Here is a 19467-nt window from a genome sequence, read left to right on the forward strand (position 1 = left end):
GGTATCACACATCCATATTTTTCAAGGCACTGTATTGCAGCTGGAAATTCCATTATCGTTACACTACTAAGAGGCAACAAAAACTAGAGAGGATGTTACATAAGAAACTTTTAATTTAGTACCTTATCACTGGTTCGTCAGCTGCTGATTTGACCCCCTGACTCCAAACACATCAGGCTTGCTGTGAATACAACCAGAGTAAATACGAGATAGTTCTTTGTTTAAAATCGTGACAGTAAATGACACAAAACACTAAATTATAAAAGAAAATAATTACCTGTTCATAATGTCCTCTCCATGCCAGTGACTGTATTGTTTGGTTGGTACATCAACACCAAATACTTTGTTAATCATCACAACATTTTGGCTACAAATGTGATAATGGGCAATAATGCTGCTGCTTTCTACTTGACAGGGAGAAAAAACATTTAGCCTATAAGCCATGTTTTTCCACCCACAACTCATTCAAACTGACTACTTCACTGCGGTGCACAACAGTAGGGTCTTGTTTATTTTTCTCAAACACCTACACAGTCTGAACAACATTTTACATAAACCAAAACTCGAATTATTGTTGTGCACAGTGCACAGTAAACAACAGTAAAATAACTCTGAGAGGAACTTAAATGAACTTCAACACAGTGTGTTGCTGAGAGACCATTCAAGTGCTAAAGCAGTCCACCAGCTTCTTTGAATTCCAGGACCCTGCGTGCTCGCTCAGGAACTGCTGCTTGACCAGATCTTTGACTGTCTGGTACACGACAGATTCCACCTATAAAACAAACCATTTACAACATCATGCATCACATCAGTCTGCAAACTGCAATGAAGCAAAGACAAAAAACACTCACACTCAGCATACATGTGATCATCTATAGCTGACACACACCTTGGCATTGTGGTAGGTGGGAAGATTCAGCAGATAGCTATGCCCACTCAACTGTGCAACTCTGAGGAAGTAACTGTAGAGGGCTCTCTTGCAAAGTCTGCTGGAGAAGCCAGGCCCACTCACAGATGGAGAGCTGGGAAATACAACAGTGTTCCAATGAATGCTTTCCTTTACATGTATCAGCTGTCAACTGTATTATATAGTAGTGCATTTCAAATATATTCATGTAAAAAAATCAAATAAAAACTTTGCTAAAAAGATGCAGAAATAACTTTTTAACCCTTAACATCTGACAACAAAACACAATGCCTGTTAAATGTATTTCAAATGGCAGCGCCCCCCTCAGCAGGACAATGCGTCATGCCACACTGAAAAACAGCTCAAGGCTTCTACCTGACCTCCAAATTACCCAGATCCCAATCTGATGGAGTATCTGTGAGACGTGTCAGTACCCCAGAGGCACCCCGATTCGTGGTGGTGCCTCCTTCGATTGGACTTGGTTCTTACCTGTCGAGGCATGAACACCTGGGGGTGTCCTGTGGTGTCTGGCACCGAGGCGTTGGTGGCAAATACTTTGAGTCCGGTGGGTTGGGAGATGGGGTACCAACATGTCCTATGATGCTCCATTGTGTAGGGATCTGGCTAATTTGGAGGCCAGGTCGATGCCTTGAGCTCTTTGAGTGTTTGGGTGGGTGGCATGTGTCAAGTGGCATCCACATCCAAGGTTTTCCAAACAGAACACTGCATTGCAACGAGATGATCAATGTTCAACTCACTCTTTGGTGGTTTTAATATTTTAGCTAAACAGTGTATATTCCATGTTGTTAAATGTTCATCAATCCTACTTGTAGGGATTTAACAATACATATATTCAATTTGAACCATCTGGTACGTTGTTTTCAGTTCGGTACACATTACAAACCAAACATTGAATTATCCTATTACATTTAGAAAACAGAATATATCACTTAAACTGTGTTTAACATAATGCTCTCAGTGCCACTGCACTCAGCAAGGCGGCCAACAGGACAGAAAAGGCAACATGCTGTCTGCCCCTACCACCCCCAAACCAAAATACTCTACTCCAGTGAGGGAGGCAGCTATACTAAGCTAGCTTGTTGCAAGATGGTTAGTAATGCTATTACCAGACTAGAAATAGAAGATCCTCCAGGAAGCTATAAAAATGATGTTTGGAGCCACTTCAATTTTGCTGTGAATTATGAGAGTGATGGCGATAGAGAGCGGTGTACGGCACACATGAAACCAAAGAATGAGCCACCTCACAGCTACAGACTCTCCTTAGCAGCTTACCCAGTAGTACAGTAGCATACATGACCCCCGAGCCAAAGCACGAGCTGCTGCACGGCCACACAGCCTCTTAAGCAGTGAAGCCAACAGCACACAAAGTCACAGCACACACACCCTCCGAACTAGGGAACAAGAGCCACTGTGCAGCTATAGCCTCCCATTCAGCAGCTAACATTAGCACAAAGCACACACCTAGAGCAGTAATCAGGAACTGCCGGCGTGCTGGGTAGCCAATTTGGTGAGAAAGACTAAAAGCTATGTTAGTGACGGCTGTTTAACTTGTGTTTATATGAATGTGGCAGTCAACAGAGATGTTTATTCATGTATTTATCAGACTGAAAGAGCTAGGAGAGCTCATGGGACGTAGCAAACTCGCCCCGGCACACAGTGGGCAATACAAACGACACTGATACTATGCACTCTAATGTCAGTAGTAGCGTAGTTTTTATATAGTAGGGAGGGGTTATGTTAAGATGACTCCAGTGTGTCATCGAGCATGCTTTTAGGCCCACTCAAATAATCCTGACACTTCAGTACAACAGTCTTTTCATGTTTCTTAACGTGTATTTTCTAACATGTACAACGTGTCCAGCTGCCACTTATGATACCGATACTTTCACAAAGCTGTTGTGGTTATCTGTGCTACGATAAAGTCAAGCCTTCTAGTCTACTGAACACGCTGACTTGTTTTGTGTGTGCATGTAACACACTCTGCCTCACTAATGAGTCATAAAGAAGCAAGCCAGTTAATTAGCAGCAGTGAGGGGTGGATGGTGTCCCTTCAAGTGTCCACTCGTGAAACTAAAAGTTGTGGATGTAAAATGTGAGTTCATGCACTGCATTCGGTGACTTGCTCTTCACAATGTTTCCACTTCCAACACTGTTTTGAAGGATGCAGTCTCTGCTTCGGGGGCTTAGCTGTACTGAACATGAAAAGTGTTTGACAAGACAATTCTTCTGTGCTGTTACAGCGAAAAAAGTGGGGTCTGGCTGAGTGAGAGAAGGCAGGGTTTCCTGTAGGCAGCACTTATCACTGCTGCTAAACAATTTCCTGGGGGAAACCCTGGAGTGTGTCCCTGGGGAGCAGGCCAGTGGTGAGAAGCCCAGTGTTGTCAATAAAGACAAAATTTGGGGGTTGTGTTGAGTGTGACAGCAGTGATAGAGGCTGACATTAGCAGATGGCTGTGCAGGGTGACAAATGATATCAAATCATTTTAAAGGTCTGTTCAATGACCACTGTAATGTCTACTAGAGTTGCAGTTGTATACTGATTTCATGGTTTATCATGGTATGAAAACTGAAGGTTATCCCACATACAATAGCTTGTCTACAGTACTAGGGGAAAAATGCAATCGGAGAATCTAACCTGTATATCTCCTTTTTACACGTACTTTCATGTTTTTTAAAAAACGGTTTTGATTAGGGCTGTAAAACTTTTATTTTTTAAAATTGCAATTATTGTTGAATTTTAATAGTTAATGGGGATTAATCACATTTTTATTGCATGCTTAAAATTACATTATTTTGCACAGTTTTGACTAGGAATCAAATTAATGCAAGTTTTTTGCAACTCTGATAAATAATTATAAAATAGAGAGACAATAGCTCTGTCAAGCCATAGGCCACGAAATGCAGAAAATGACGAAATGTGTCACCAAATCCTGGTACGTGTGTGAGTGTGTAAGTGTGAAAAATCATCCCACAATCTCATAAGTTCAGTCCCAGTCAAGTTTTTAACCACCAAATGCAAAATCCATTAAAGGAGACAAAAACAGCAGCATGAGATAAATGCAATTAAAAAAGTATGACATGTTATGATCATACCTTAACTGCATTGTGATTAATGCATTAAAACTTACAATGGTAGTTTTAATTATGATAAATCCTGTTGTACAACTAAAATTAACTTCTGTTTTTATTCCTTTAAAGATATACTATGCAGGATTTTCGCCCAAAACAATGTAGAGACTTACGACACACTAGAAATGTGTGGCATGGTATTATTTGCAGAGACTCTGCCCTACGCCTGTATTTTCTTTGTTTCTTCTTATTTTCTGTGTTCAGAACTTTTATGGGCATGTACCCCCAAAGTGCTCCGGTATTAAAATGATTGTGTAATACCATATACTCTGATACCTTGAAGCCGTACTATTTTTCTGAGACTGTTATCATACCATGGAAATCTCATACCGCTGCAACCCTTCTGTCTACAGCCCATGATTTTCCTCATCCCACACAAAACTTCCTTTGTCTTTTTATTACTAATACACTCCAAGTAAAATGGCTTCTTCTTGGCAGAATTCAAGCTATCTGGGTGCAAGCCAAGGCTTTTAGGAAACAATTAATTGCTTCAGTGATGAAAACCATAGCTCAAAGAAGCTAGAAATAATTGGCATGCAACTTTTCCATCACTAAATTAAAGAAGTCTCATATGACGGAGGCAACATCTCCTTTTGTTTTCACACTATAATTAGTTTTTTTTTTTTTAGTAGGTGTTCTTGCCATCCTTTTAATTCCTCTTCACCTCCCCTGCACACTTTATATCCTGTATTCCTGCCCTTAAAATTATTCTCCTCTTTTCAGGGAGTCTATTTTCCTTTGCCTATTCATAGTTTATTGTTTGGAACGTCCTGCAGAGCTCATCCTGACACTTTAAACCATGGTGTTGCCTAAAACTAATAGTTCAGGCTGCAGGCCGGAGGCTGGAATAAACAGCAACACTGCAAGGGCCAAGCAGGATCTCAAATCTATTTTTGGCTGTAATCTGTGCGCAAGGACAACACAGCCTCCAGTGAGAGCCACGGCTGTGTCACACTCTACCGACTGGACATCAGCAGTTGTCCACAGCTTCAAAACCAAGAGATGGCGACAGCCCCAGGCATCGCTGAGACTGTCAAACAAGCAGACTGCAATTGGCACTGCCAGCAAATCTACTCTACCCCTGAAACTAGCTGCAGGAGTGTAAATGAGGTAAGCTTCAGTCAGGTCAAGATTCTCTGCAAGAGGAGCAAAGGACATTATGCTGGTCCCACATTACTGATGCAGAGACAAGTTACTGCATATTATCTGCATGGATCTGCATCTTACCCATCGATGATGAGGCCATTGCTGCTGTCCAGAACTTCGATGTCCTTGTCTCCACGACACCAGTTGATGCTGAGATCGTCATGCTGCGGGGAGGTGACAACAGGCCCCACGTAGTCCCCACAGAGAAAGTGGATGTTACGTTTTTTGTAGGTTGGCGGCAGAACATCCTCCCATCCATCGCCCAGTCGCATGTTGGTGATATCAGACACTTCCTCATTTAAGATCTTCTGGCCCCCTAAATAAACACAACTATTTTAGTGTTTGCTCTTCAATCTTCCAGAGATTTATCCATGAATCCATGTAACATTATACACTAAAAGAAAATCATTGTAAGGGACCATTCCCATTACAGCTCATACATATCAGCTCCATTTTACTAATTCCAGAAACAGCTCAATAACTGTTAATGACTGCACTGGAAATTACACCACCTGGAAGTAAAATACCAGACTTAACTGCGTTAATAAAAAACACTGAGGTGTTTCATTGCTGTGTTAATAAGAAACCACTTTAGCTAACGTTATTGTGATTTCCACCTGGAATTACAGGAACAGTTTGACACTTTGGGAAATATGTTTGTTTGCCTTCTTGCCGAGACTTAGATGAGAAGATTGATTCTACTCTCATCTGTGTATGCTAAACATGAAGCTACAGCCAGCAGCCAATTTGCTTAGCTTCACATTAAGACTGGAAGCAGGAGGAAACAGCTAGCCTTGCTCTGTCCAAAGGTAACAAAATCTGCCTAACAGCACCTCTAAAGCTCACCAGTTCCGGTTATGACCCATGAAAAACGGCATAGTTTTACAGGGAGTAATTTAATGAACTACTTCTTGGTTGAGAGCAGGAAGCTGCTGACTGTAACTTCACATTCATCATAAAGAAATAAGAGCCAACCTTCTCAAATAATAGCGTATTTCCTAAACATTCCCTCCAGGATGTTGCAATCGCAACAATTAACACCAATTCAGCCAGTCCCCGTGAATTCTGACCTTGTAATTTTGTCCAATCACAACTTGATCAACTGTCGACTGATCGACAACGATCAGCTGTTGCTGCCACCCAACCCAAACCCCCTACCATCACATATAAAGTCTAATTCTATAGGAAATACTGATTGTTTTAATAGTAAGCTCCATATCAGTGATAGCATCACAGCTGTTTTTGCATTTTTCACTTGCACCGCAATTTCAAAAAATGCATTTAAACATCACAACATGCATCATCATTTTTTTTTTTTTTTGAGAAAAGACATATCAGGCCACAAATATCCCAAAACAGCCTGAAAATCCTGGAGGTACGGCCTAAAATATTGAGTCACAGCAAGTCTCTTTACCTAGCACCATGCTGGTGATGTAGAGCGGCTGGATGAAGTGGCTCAGTAATGCACCCTGAACCCCAGTGATTGTCCAGCGGCACAACTTGTCACTACCAGACATGCAGCAGACTTTGGCACCCCAGAGACTCGGTTCAAGGTAGGCTACAGGGACCAGCAGGCCCTTGGCATGATACTGCAGCTTCATATTGGTCCAAGATTTATTCGCAGGGCCCCTAAAAAGGAAAGAAGATTGTATTTCACTCCCCCGAGCAAAAATTCAGATTAACTCATACTTACAAGCACATTTCTACAGAAATATAACCCATATTAAAACTACTGTCCTCCACAGGTGCAAATCTACTGTTTTTGGAATGAGATATCACCCCTAGGCACTCCAAATATACACCACAAAAATGCTGCATTCAACAAAGAACAAAGAGGGGAATAACAGTACTTAAGGTAGAAGTCCTTGGCTGCTCCTTCAGGACACTGATTGGTGTAGAGATGCAGACTGATCTTGGGTTTGAGCTGAAGCTGGTGGCTGTCTGCACTGCTCTCGAAAACACAGTTCTCCTTGGCCTTTGGATCGGCATCAAAGAACAGCAGAAGCTGTTTGTACAGAAACCTGAACACAAGCCAGAAAATACCATTCTCACTTTGAGCCATCCTGGCACTTATAATGTACCAGAAACACCATCAATGGGACAACACAGTGAGATTGCAGATCCAGGCTGGCTGCTCTGACAAGACAGGAAAAGGAACGTCATGACTTCATTAATGCAGAAAAGGCAATACTTATACATTGTAGTAGTATTTAAGTTAACATTTTTAAATTAGGGCCCTTGCTGTTAGTCATATCGGCAGTTTTGTACCTTTGGAAAGCTCGTTTGGCAATGATGATGGCGTGACAGTCATGGACCATTGTCCCATTGTAGCAAAGCCACTTGCTGCAGCTTGACCGGCCAGCCCCCAACGCCACAACCTCGTAAAGCTCACATGGACGACCCGCCGTATCCAACACTTCTGTAGGAAAATGACACTTCTTCTTTGACATGGATCATGGTGTGTGAAGGGCATTTGACTATGAGGTGAAGAAGTGATGACACATGTTTAACATAACGTTTTAAAAGCCTCAATCGAATATAAATGAAGCTAGCGAGAATGAAATGCCATTTATAAACCTTCGAACCATAGCTTGTTCCTCAAAGGACTCACAGGTCATAATCAATTAGACCTTGAATAAGCGAAAGAAAGAAAGAACAGCTCTCCAGCCTCAAAATGTCAAAATTGTGGTTGGCACTGATAGCATAATGAAAAATGCAGTGATGTTACTTATCTGAGCACGAAGAATGCAAGTATATGGACATGAACAGAAATGTATTCAACTATCTTTTATAAGTTATCTTGAAGTCAATGTCTTCCCTTTAAAGTCCAGCTGCCATTAAATTACATTTTCTACACTGTCACAGTATACATATGGGTAGGTTGCTTACCTCTTATCAAAACAAATACAGCCATGTTGCTCTTACAGCCTTGGAAATCAGGACACATCTTCAGGAGGCTGTCAAACTTCTCACTGCTTATTGCTGCCATGTGATTCTTGTGCCAGTCACTTTTGCACACTGGAAGAAAGACAGAAAGAAAACCAAGAGACAGCTATGTAATTAGAGATAAAATGTATTTTGGTTATCACTGTGCCAGTGCTGTTCTGAAAACCCTTTGAGATATGAGTGGTGAAAAGCAGTGCTTGAATTAAACACTTTTATGGGCCCTTACACAATAAGCCAATAATCATCCGTTGGTCAAAGTTGGGCCTTCAGCAAGCACCTGTCGCCATAGCTTAGCTAGTTGGCACTAGTCAGCCTTTGACCGCCATTTTTCGGCCAATTATGCATGTTGAAACGACACTGGACCCAGATCCTTTGCTCTTTCAACATTGGGTTGTGCTGTTTACATGGTATATGGCAAAAAAAAAACAACCTCTCCATCCAGCTCCATAAAGTGCTAAAAGTCCAGAAATGCAACAACAGAATTACTTTCTTTCTTCCAAATCATTTTCTGAAATTACAGCTATCCATCTGTTGCTTTGCCTTCTGCTTCAACTTGAAATCTTTCCTGGAAATGTAGCAGTGCAACAGGTCTTGCCCAGGGCATTACGAATGAAGCAGACAGTCAAATACTTACACTTCATAAAAAATATAATCACAGAGACTGTAATTGTAGTTGGAAAGCCAATCCATTAACCTAGTTTGTGTATCTGTAAATGCTGCATGGAGTGAATGCAGTGCTGCATTTGTTTTGCGGGCACTTTAGCCTAAAACGTCTTACAATAAGTGCTTTCAAACTCCACAGGAACACAAAAGCTTTTTTATTGGAAATGAGTAATTTTAGCATCAGATGTCGATGGCTGAAAAGATGGTTTTCAGACTGTGTTGGAAGACGTGCAATGACTCTGCTACTCCTGACTTCAGTCAGCAGTTTATTCCAGTACTGTGTAACCATGATAGAGTAGCCTTGACCAAAATAAGTGACCAATGGGTACTCAGAGTTTAGGGTCTAACTGTGGATTTGAGGAGGGAGCAGCTCTTCACTGCCCTGTAGATTACAGTAGCGCCAGGGCGAGTTGCAACAGGGAGCCACACTAGAATTAGAAATGAAATGCTGACGTCACAGTATGGCTTCTACTACTGCACCTTCAGTTGTTGTGCTCTTATCTGGATCCTTGATCTGGTCCAGGATGAGCTCTTCATCCAAGAGTACACTTCCAGCAGGTGACATACCATGGAGAGAGAGGACAGCTGCATCATCATCTGAGTCTTCGTACTGAGAAAAATAAAATAATTCAGATAAAACTCAGGGACTGTGCTTTTCTCTTCTTCTCAACCTTGAATCTACTTCTCTAGTGCTAACTTAGGAAAGCATGTAGTTGTCAATACATCGTCAGCATATATAAACATGCTGAGAAATAATGAGACAAGAAAGGCCGTGTGAAATTAACGTTGAGAATGTATTCCTGTCATTCATAGCTTAAGTGACAAAGTGGCTGCAGATGGTTTCCAATCCTTCCAGTTTGCTGGGTAACGGTCTGAAGCACAACTACACTTGCCAGTCAAGTAATCTGCTGTTAACTATCACAGATGTTGAGATTTCACTCTGGCGTCAGATTTTAATTCGGTCATTTATTCCCGCATTATTTCACGCTGTCTGTGAAGGACACCTTGTACATGAAAGCAGAGAATTGCATCAGGTTTTCTCACCCAGAAAATATGCTGCTGAAGACTGAGTGTGACAGATTCTGCTAACATCTCTTCTTTTGGGATCTATGACTTAGTTGAAAGCCTGAACAATAACCCAACACATTTGACATGTGGCTTTTAACAGCACCTGAGTAGTTCCTCTTTGATTTTGCTTATCTCCCAATAGGATGTTGCCAGAAACAAGTGTATCATACCTCAGAAAGTAAAGCCTCTTTTCCTGGGCCGTGGTCTCCGGAAGCATGGAGGTCGTTTCTAAGATGGTGACATAAACAGTGATCAGATGTTGCATTGTAAATCAAGCAGTCGATTCCTCGAAATGTCTTTTGGATTTTCCTCACCACCACTGTCATTAAAAAGCAGTATCAGTTCTGAATACATTTGGTCTGTTTTCCTCTCAGTGCAGAAACCTTCTAGATGGCGAGTGCAAAGCAGGGTTAGAAGGTGAGACTCAGGAGCAAAGCATCATTACAAGGCTCACCGGTGCCTAATAAACTACTCTCTCTGCCTGAATGTTTAAGTAGAAGCATGAGGGAATAGCCTGTGGACTCAGAAATGAGATCACACTGCTTCGTGCACACTTCTGGTATTCAGCTGAGAACTTTTCAGAGATTTTTGGGGATATTTTGATCTTTAATTCAACGTAGAGCTTTGGTCGTCAATTTTACAGTTGACAGAAACTAAAAAAAAAAAAAAAAAAAAAGGAAAACGGGGATGATTAAGGCAACAAAAGGTTCAGCGCAGATTCAAACCAAGTACAAGACATGGGTCAAAACCAAATGAGCGAGTGGGTTGTCTAGTGTCCTGTAACTATGGTACTCTCATTAATGAGCTTCAGTAACAGTGACAGTGTTTGTGCCCAATTTGAACTGGACACACTCGCCAGCAGGCTCCTCACCTGCCCGATCTGTAACCTCGGTAACAAGAAGCCAAAACAAAACAAAAGCCAAATCACTGCTGACAAAGAAACAGTTACAGCTTTGTGTTATAGAGTTATAGAGTGCCCTCAGAAATAAAAACAACCTGAGAAGAAATGGTCAAATATACAGAGTGAGAACAGTAAATGTGCACCTGTAATGTTTAAAAACAGGGTAATATGGCAACACTGTCGCATGCTTAAAATTCAAGAAACGCTCTCAACAATTTCTGACTATCACGAGACCAGGAGGGTACCCCCACAAAAAAGGTCCAATCTTTCATCCAGTAATATTTAGCAATAAGTTAGTTAGACCTGCTAAAAAGCTATGAGCCAGTTAGGTGGGTCATCTAGTTCTTGCTGCACCAAGAGTCAATTTCAAGTCCTTTTTTACACGTTCAAAATAAATATCAAATCAATCAGTCAATAGTTTTTATTGCCCCAGATGCTGCAGAAGCCTCCTGAGAACCTGAGGACCTAAGATGTGTTCAGTGTCTCAGTAAAAATGGCCCTGAAACCCTCTTCCTCTTGTTCTGTCTTGCACTTCTCTTTTTAATCTTCTCATAAAACATATTGTGTTTTTCCCCAGGTACAAAATGGTCTACATAACTAAAGCCTTGCCTAGTGTTATTCTAACAGCACTACATCACTGCCACCTTTTTGTTTACCTCAGCCCAGCAGCATCGCTATGAACAGGCACATCATCTGTCGGCCGGTCCCGAGGACGGTGAAGGAGCAAACTTTGGTGAAAGCCAAGCATAGACCGTAAATTAGCATTGCCTCTTCTCGGACTGTACTTAAATGCTCCACGATCTGCCATGCTTTAAAAGCAGCCTGTAAGAGAAAGGATTGTAAGTTAGTGTGAGGGTTTTATAATTGCCCTGGGATTTCCTGTTTATGTTGTTATCAGAGCCACGTGTCCTAAATTTGTTTGCTAATTCTATTTTATGTGGCCTTCAACAGATAACTTCTCATAATGCAATGCCACTGGTGAGGATACCACATCATCAGGATCCAAAAAAAAACTTACTTCTTTATGCCAACTTTGCTTACAATGAAATTACATGATACATTTTCATGCTGCAGGAGGAAAAACTCTAAGAGTCTTTGCAGATTTGAAATGGATTATCTTTTTCAACACCAATTTCCACAATTGGTAAATGTTTTGATCAATGTAGGACTGTATTTCAAACATGAATCCATGTAAACTGAGTGTTACAGGCTTTTCTTTTATGCATTTTAAGATATATATAATTATTAAATGTCAGTGGTCATCAGCGTGCAGGTTTTGTCTTAACAATTTCACAGAATTTGACCAAAATAAAACCATTAAAAAAGATTTTTCCTATTGTTGTGTTAACTGTAATGCTATTTCATTTACTGAAACATGATTAACGTAGTATTTGTAGCCAACACTGGATCTGACATGGCCATTATATCTAGAACAAACTTGCAAAAACATTTGTTATATTCATAAATAAAAAGGCAGATTTGACTTATTAATAAACAATACAATGTTAATGGATTAGCGTTAGACCAGTGATCTCCCATAGACAGATGAAGGTTAATCTTTTTTAAAATAGGTTAGGTTGAGGAAACTGAGATGAGCACTAACTACTTTTTGCCATATTGAATGTTAGACCAAATTATTACCTAGCATAACAGAGAAAGATTAGTCTTACTGATAATAAAATCACCTGCTTGTACTCAATAATACTGTTAATCAGCTAACAGCGGTCAGTGAACGCCACACCCGTTGGCTTGCAAGCGGCGAAGCTAACGTTAGCTCGCGTTGCAAAGTGACACAGCGGGCTGTTTTAAATGCTTCGTCACGGCCAGAGTTATGAAAAGTTGGATAATTTTAAAACAAATGTGTTCAACAAAACGGTGAGCTACATGTCTGCTACTTTCTTTAATTTTCACTGCCCCAAATCTGTGAAGTTATGTATGCTAACGTACTTATATTTGTTAGCTAGCTATCATGTTAGCTGGCTAACGTTAGCATGCTTCTACTCCAACAGGCAACGCCTCTGAACGCTTAACTCGTGTTTAAAGTTAATTATGAGTTAATTTCCAGATATATTGTGGACATATGTTACTCAAAGTTTACCTTCAGTCTTTCAGACGTTCCTCAAAATTGCCTGAGAAGAAGTAGTCGCCTTTGTATCTGGGTGTCTGGATCCAGAGGGGACGTGTTGTGTTAGGGAGGTGACACTTGCAACCTTGGAGGCAAGTGAAGGAGGGAGCAGAGGGGATGTTTTCATCCATGTTGTGGTGCTGACATTAATTTTACTTGCTTATTAAACAATATGAATAAGCTTGCAGCCTAATATTTCCATTTTGACTGTAGCAATATGCACAAATTTTGCCAAAAGTATGTGGACATTTGAACGTCACACTCATGTAATTGATGAATATCTCTTTAACCATAGGCATTCATATGCTGCTAGAACAGTCTCCACTATCCTGGGAAGACTTTGGACAAGTATTTGGACCCTGATGTCCTTTTCTCCAGTCCATCCCCAGTGTGTTGTTGGATGGGTTTGAGGTCAGAGCTCTTTGAGAATCATTCCTGCATTGATTTTGTTTTGTGCACAGGTTTTTTGTCACGTTGAAATTGCTGCCACAGTTGGATTATTGTAGCATTAAGATTCTCCTCTGTAAGACCTAAGGGGCCTGGTTTAAACCATAAAAAGTTTGTGTCTAAATACACCAGAACATGTAGTGCATATTGCTGTTTAAGCACTGTGCAACTATTTCACATAGCCTACATGTGTAGTGTCGCTTTATATGCTTCACACACATGAAAGTTATAAAATTAGACAAATATTTGGATGCAACTGAAGCATCATCTCAAAATAGACATGATAAAATCAGAAATGCCCAGGGGGGTGTCCACACATGTCGGTTCCATAGCTGGGTATATCATAGTTTCAAACCTCTGTTTACTCTGTGAGATCTGTGTGGATGTTTCATCATTTCAGTGGAATTCAGATTGAATGTGAGAAATGGGAGGAAATGAAAGTGCAGGTCAGTCATGTATTATGTATAGACACAGTAAATAAGCAAATAGGTACAGACTGCTTTGCTGATTTCTATGAATTTTAAATCTGTAGCGCCACACACACACACACACACACACACACACTCATTCATACCAATATAAACACCAAAAGCATGTGCTGAAAAGCTCCCACGATGAAATGAGTTTGCAGTTGTTAAAATTAAATCCCCCTCACACACACTTCTCTAAGCCGCCTATTTGCAGTAGAGAAATGTTCCCCTGATCATTGTGCAACTCAAGACTGAACTCTATTTCCCTTCCCTTCACCTCAAGAGAAAGCACTCATATCTGTCTCCACTGAGCCAAATGAGGCTTTTTATGAGCGTGTGTGTGTGTTTCACATGAGACTCTGAAATGTTAAGTCACTCCCATCTCAAGAGAGCCTGCTGAGACGCAATGGAAAAATATCCCATGTGTCATCTTCATTTTAAATTCTACCTATTCCCTCCCAGACTCCCCTTTCTTTGTCTCTTTCTATTCCCCTTTCTCTCCCTTTCTGTATCTTTCTTTTTCTTTCTTGCTTTCACACCCACACACTCGCTCACAGGCAAGTGAGAGATTTCCCTGTTTGTTTTTTTTCAGTGGGGGGAAAAAAGAAAGAGTGGTGGTGGCATACAGACCTCGATTCAATATTTTTTTTTTTCCTGCTCAGGGACAGTGTTTCCCAAATATATTGTCACAGCTTTTGTGTTGGAATATGGACAGACAAAACTGTGAAATATTGAGCCCGCTGACAATTTTTCTAAACATATGTCATTGTGTGCATGTGCGTGAGAGTGTAATTGTGTTGTGTGCTTGCACGTATGTGTGTGTGTGTGTGTGTGTGTGTGTGTGTCTATGCGTGTGAAAAAACACCACAGTTGATAAGCATTGATGCTCGGCTGTCAGGGATAACACTGTGATGTATTAATTTATACTAATTAGCACTGGAAATGAAAACCTGAATTTCTACCAACTAGATTTTCCCACTGATGTCTACCATGTGTAGGTGCTGCAGTGTGTTTGCGTGTGTGTGTGTTTACTGTGAAAAGAAACTACAACACTGTCATTATCTCACAAAATATGTGATGCAACAGCTAATATGTTAATTTAGCAACATAAGCTTCATTTGCATATTGTTTGCAACTATAATCAGAGGTTTATCTGTTTATTGAGTGATAAATTGTCATTCATTGTCATTGTTTGACAGTGTGGGTTTATTTAATGGCTTGCAATGATATCTGTATTCATTAAATTATGAATACTGGTCCTTTGTACCCATTAATCTCTCATTCTTTGACTTTTGGACAGTTATTCTTGGTATATTTGGCATTTGTTCCTGATTTATAATGTGTTATTTTATGGATCCTTTTTTAGAAAACAATATGCCTTCTTTACCTGATTACCTGGATAGTAATGTGTGTATTTTCTCAAGGTGCTCCACTCACCAATTCACCTTTTTGACCTACATGATGATTGTTTACCAAGCATCATGCATGTACTGTATATAGAACTTGATGAAGATTAATTGTTAATTGACCCACTGGAACATAAATACTGTAAACATACCAGTGGTAAGTGAGACAGCATGCAGGACTATTTCACAGTTTAATCCAAGTTTCCAAATGTTTAATCATTTATGGCAGACGTAACTGCACAGAGAGGTCACGAATTTCTGAAACTCATTTTAAAAGCATCTGAAAAAGCCTTTTGGAAATCTTTGATGTGTTGCTTTTCAGAGGAAGTTAAAATTTCTACCTCGCCAACATCTCTGTAATGCACCATGAGCAGCTGTGTCTGATTTGGTCTGCTCATTTTACTCTGCCGGGAGTTGCAGGGTGGAAGGATGACATCAGACTGGGTGATAGTGCACTCCGAAAACACAAAACTTTGACACACTTGTACAGCGTGAGCCTCTCATTCTCACCTAACTGTATGGGGCTTGCTGGTGAATAAAATATGAAATTCGGAAATCTGAAACTGATTTCCAACTGGGTCACTGCCTCCATGCACAACTGAACAGGGATAATTGGACATTCATATTTTTTTCTCTTCTAAATGCATTTGACAGTTCTTTCCCCAGGCTCACCACTAGAGGGTAAAAGTCCTTCGCTCACTCACTCACTCTCAGTTTATTTCTGATACTCACACATGACCTACAAATCAGCAGCATCAGGCAGAAGAGAGGGAACAGAGAGATTAAGGGTTGGGGTGGGCACTGCTTTCCCAGAGAGATCAGTTTTTCCTTACACTATTCTCCAAATCTTCTTCTTCTTCTTCTTCCTCTTCTTCTTCCTTATAGTGTTAGAGGCATGGATGATATTGCTAATCAAACATTGTGCTAAGGATATGAGAGGATGGGCCGGCCATTGTTAAAACATAATTAATTAGGACTTTAGTAGATAGTGGAGAACAGCAAGAGGCAACACGATGAATGAAGCACACTAACACAATCAATAGGCTATTTCACATAATTGAAAAGCAATGATAAGAAGTGACATTATATACAGGATATTATTTTTTAAATTAATGAAATCTGGCCACAATTGATTTCCAGTTCATGGGTCTTCAGCGTGCATGTCTGTCTCTGAAAAACATGCAACCTGACATTCACTTAGAAATGCATAATCATATATATCATATATAATCAAATATATTTGAAATAGTTTAACATCGTCTCGCTCAAGCTCAAGCATTCATTGTTTCCCGATGTATCCTGAGGACTTCAGTAATCCCCTAATAATTTTAGGTAATATGTCCCACAATTGGATAGGTTGCACTAAATTTTGAAACACACATTAATTCACCTTAGATTGATTTGCCAAAAAAACTTTTGTGGGCCCTCAAAGTGTCCAAAGTGCCATCATCAGGTCAAAATCTCCTCAACGCTATGACAATTCCATCAGCCTCAAATGCACTTTAGGCTTAGTGCTGATTGGGTTTGCACAGTGTATAATTTTTTTTAGATTGTCATCATGATGTCCATTCCTGCAATAAACACATCATGACAGACTGTGATATTGCACTCAGGGATTTTTTTGGGAGTTGAAAGAGAGTGTCAGCAGAAAACTGCACTTTAAATGTAACTATCATTTTTTGTAAATGCTCAAAATAACTACCTTTCATCTTTTAAAACTTAGCAATTTGTTGTGTTTTAGCAATATACTGAGCAGAAAGGCAAAACTGTTCATCTCAAGTAATATTCGTAATTGCAATATTCAACAGCATTATCAGTCAAGTTGCTCATATTGTGAAGCCCTAGTGCTATTCAGCAAATGCTAGCATGCTAACATACTAAACTAAGATGGTGATGGTGAACATTTTACTGGATATCAGCATTTAGTTTTGTCATTGTGAACATGTGACAGTAGCATTTTAGTGAAAGCAACCCTGTCCCAATGTACAGCCTTAGAGCTGTTAGCATGGCTGTCTTGTTAAAAACATTCCTATGGAGCTGTCCACCGTCAACTCTTGGTTCATACTTGGCATTTTGTATTCACACCCTCCCTCCAAACATGTCACATATGGTCAGTGAAGGCTGAAAGGTGATAGGTGTTGCTCGAGGTGATTTGTCTGTCAGAGATCTCTCAGCAGTGGTATTTTAATTTTCATAAATCTTTGAGTAAAAGATTAAAATCACATCAGATATGTTGGCTGAGGTGTGAGGTTATCAGTAGCCTAAAGCGATGCTGCTTCTGACATTTCAACAGACAAGCGTACATAAGACAGCAACATGTGTGACACAGATCTATCACATGAAAGGACTGTGTGTGAATTTCAGAGTGAAGTGGTTCGTGACTGTGTGTAGAGAGCTAGACAGGTGGTCGTGTGCACACTCGACACAACACCTGTGTTGTCTTTTAATCTCGGGAAAAGCAGTGGATTGTAGAGAGACACACAGATCAAGCTCTTTCACCAGTGCATGAAGAAAGAGACTGGTGTTGATTCTGTTTTTGATGTGCTGCCATCCAACTGTGCTGGGCAGAATCTCAAAAAGGAGGTGGCTGCTGATATTAGGATGCACACAGTGGTCCTAATATCAGCTACACTAGGAGTAGAAAGCCACCACTGACACATACTGGGCTGGCCTCTAAATCTAATCAGGGTGGAGGGAGACAGCAAAAATTGATTATGCACTTACTTTCGTTGTCCTTCCACTCATTTTTTTCTCTCGGCAGACAGAAGCTGAACGGTTGAGAGTTTATAAAGAGCTTTATGTGTTTTATAGAGTCAGTGCAGCTTAGTGCTTCTTCTTCCTTTATCTCCTATACAGCCTTCCCCTGACTCTGTGTGGCATGCTGCTTCATGCATCTTTAAAAGATGAGAGGGAGGCTCCACTTTCTCACGCCATGTATGACGAAGAGGGAGAAAACACGAGACAGATGGAGACAGTAGGTGCCTAACCCTCAAACCGTATACACACACACTGTACTACAGTATGTTAAAACTAAATCATCCTTTGTCTCTCTTTTTTTCCTGTGTCGTGAGGTATTCCCCAAATCCTACCTCCTCTTCTTCTGCATTTCGTGCTGCTCTCGGTGAATCTCATCAGGATAATTATTCGCGCACAGGCATCCGAGGCACGAGCATCTGCCTCTCCTTCTGTTGACCTCCCCCTGCCTCCCCCTCAGTTTTTTTTTTTTTTTCCACTTTTTCATCCTCCTCTTCTCTCAAACACACCTTTCACTTCTTTTCCCATCCTTGTCATCTTTCTCCTGCAACAACTCCTCTCCTTATGCTCAAGCCATTCCTTTGTTAACTAGAGCATCTCACCCATTTATTAGCCACTTCACAGTCTTTGTAAATTGCAAACATATTCTGCATAAATCAAAAGGGTAGAAGAACTGGTGCAAGGGTCATGAAAGGTGAAAGATGATGGCTAGAAAAGAAGAGAGAATATTGGCGAAATATCCCTGAAAATAAAACAAAGGCAGAGAATATGCACACATTTGCTACCGTGTTGCAATCAAAGACTCATTCAAACCTTCCTTGGTGTAGTGAATAATCCATGTTTCCTATATCAGACTTAGCTTTAAAGGAACAGTATGTAAAATTTAAGGGGATGCAGTGGCATTTAGCAGTTAGGGTTGCAGATTGCAACCAGCTGAAACTTCTCCTGATTAAAATTCCCTTAGTGTCTGTTTTTCAGGAGGTTGTAACCAAGAACAGAATAATCTACAAAGGTCTCTTAAGCCCCGTTTTCACCAAACACTTTCAGTATGGTACCTTTGAAACCAAAAGTAACCCTTCAGACATGGTACCTAGACCCTGGCATTTCCACTGCAAACAGTACCCTTACATGTTGGCAGGGTTGTTGTCACTCACTGCTCCGTCCAGCACTCTCTGTATTTCCTAATTATCGGTGACACAGAGGGAAGTCTGCACCTTGTTTATCGTCTACAGGATGAGGCTGCATGCCTACGTTTCGGGACCAAAGTAAAACAAGCTGCAGTGAGAGTCTCTCTTTCTGGGGTTTTTAGAAATAGCAAGTTGGTACATTTAGTCCTTACCAGGCAAGCTCAGGGGTTTGGTGTTGCCGTAGCTCAATGCTATGCGACCCTTTTTTTTCTCTGAGTGAGGATTAGAATATATGCTGTTCACATAACCTGGTCGAAAAATATATATATATATATATAATGTGCTCTAAGATCTGCT

General features: G+C 40.5%; 1 protein-coding gene across 4 annotated transcripts; it reads right to left on the reverse strand.

Moving 5' to 3' along the window:
• Positions 1-507: 507 nt before the first annotated feature.
• adad2 (adenosine deaminase domain containing 2) lies at positions 508-13029 on the reverse strand. Of its 4 annotated transcripts, none has more exons than XM_049592151.1 (12): positions 12880-13029; positions 11438-11603; positions 10051-10108; positions 9293-9422; positions 8093-8221; positions 7472-7619; positions 7054-7224; positions 6618-6832; positions 5285-5519; positions 1397-1630; positions 890-1022; positions 508-772 (listed from the first exon to the last, which is right to left on the reverse strand). In XM_049592151.1, exons 2-12 carry the CDS (start codon positions 11587-11589, stop codon positions 662-664), a joined length of 1716 nt encoding a protein of 571 aa, XP_049448108.1. In that variant the 5' UTR covers positions 11590-11603; positions 12880-13029; the 3' UTR covers positions 508-661. The 4 variants fall into 4 exon arrangements, with proteins under 4 accessions (XP_049448108.1, XP_049448106.1, XP_049448107.1 ...); XM_049592149.1 differs by having other exon boundaries at positions 509-772; positions 7472-7622; positions 12880-13026; XM_049592150.1 differs by lacking the exon at positions 12880-13029 and adding an exon at positions 12467-12729 and having other exon boundaries at positions 509-772; positions 7472-7622.
• Positions 13030-19467: the final 6438 nt, after the last annotated feature.

This window comes from Epinephelus fuscoguttatus, linkage group LG12 (genome assembly GCF_011397635.1).
Source record: "Epinephelus fuscoguttatus linkage group LG12, E.fuscoguttatus.final_Chr_v1".
Taxonomy (NCBI): Eukaryota; Metazoa; Chordata; class Actinopteri; order Perciformes; family Serranidae; genus Epinephelus; species Epinephelus fuscoguttatus.

Bases quoted from the DNA above. Each gene is read 5' to 3' on its own strand.
- adad2 (XM_049592149.1), bottom strand. From the start codon at position 11,589: ATGGCAGATCGTGGAGCATTTAAGTACAGTCCGAGAAGAGGCAATGCT. The intron at 8,222-9,292 runs GTGCAGTAGTAG...TCTTTCTTCCAG, and splicing joins TAAGAGCACAACAACTGAAG to TGTGCAAAAGTGACTGGCAC. The intron at 6,833-7,053 runs GTACTGTTATTC...TTTCCTTTTTAG, and splicing joins GCCAAGGACTTCTACCTTAA to GGGCCCTGCGAATAAATCTT.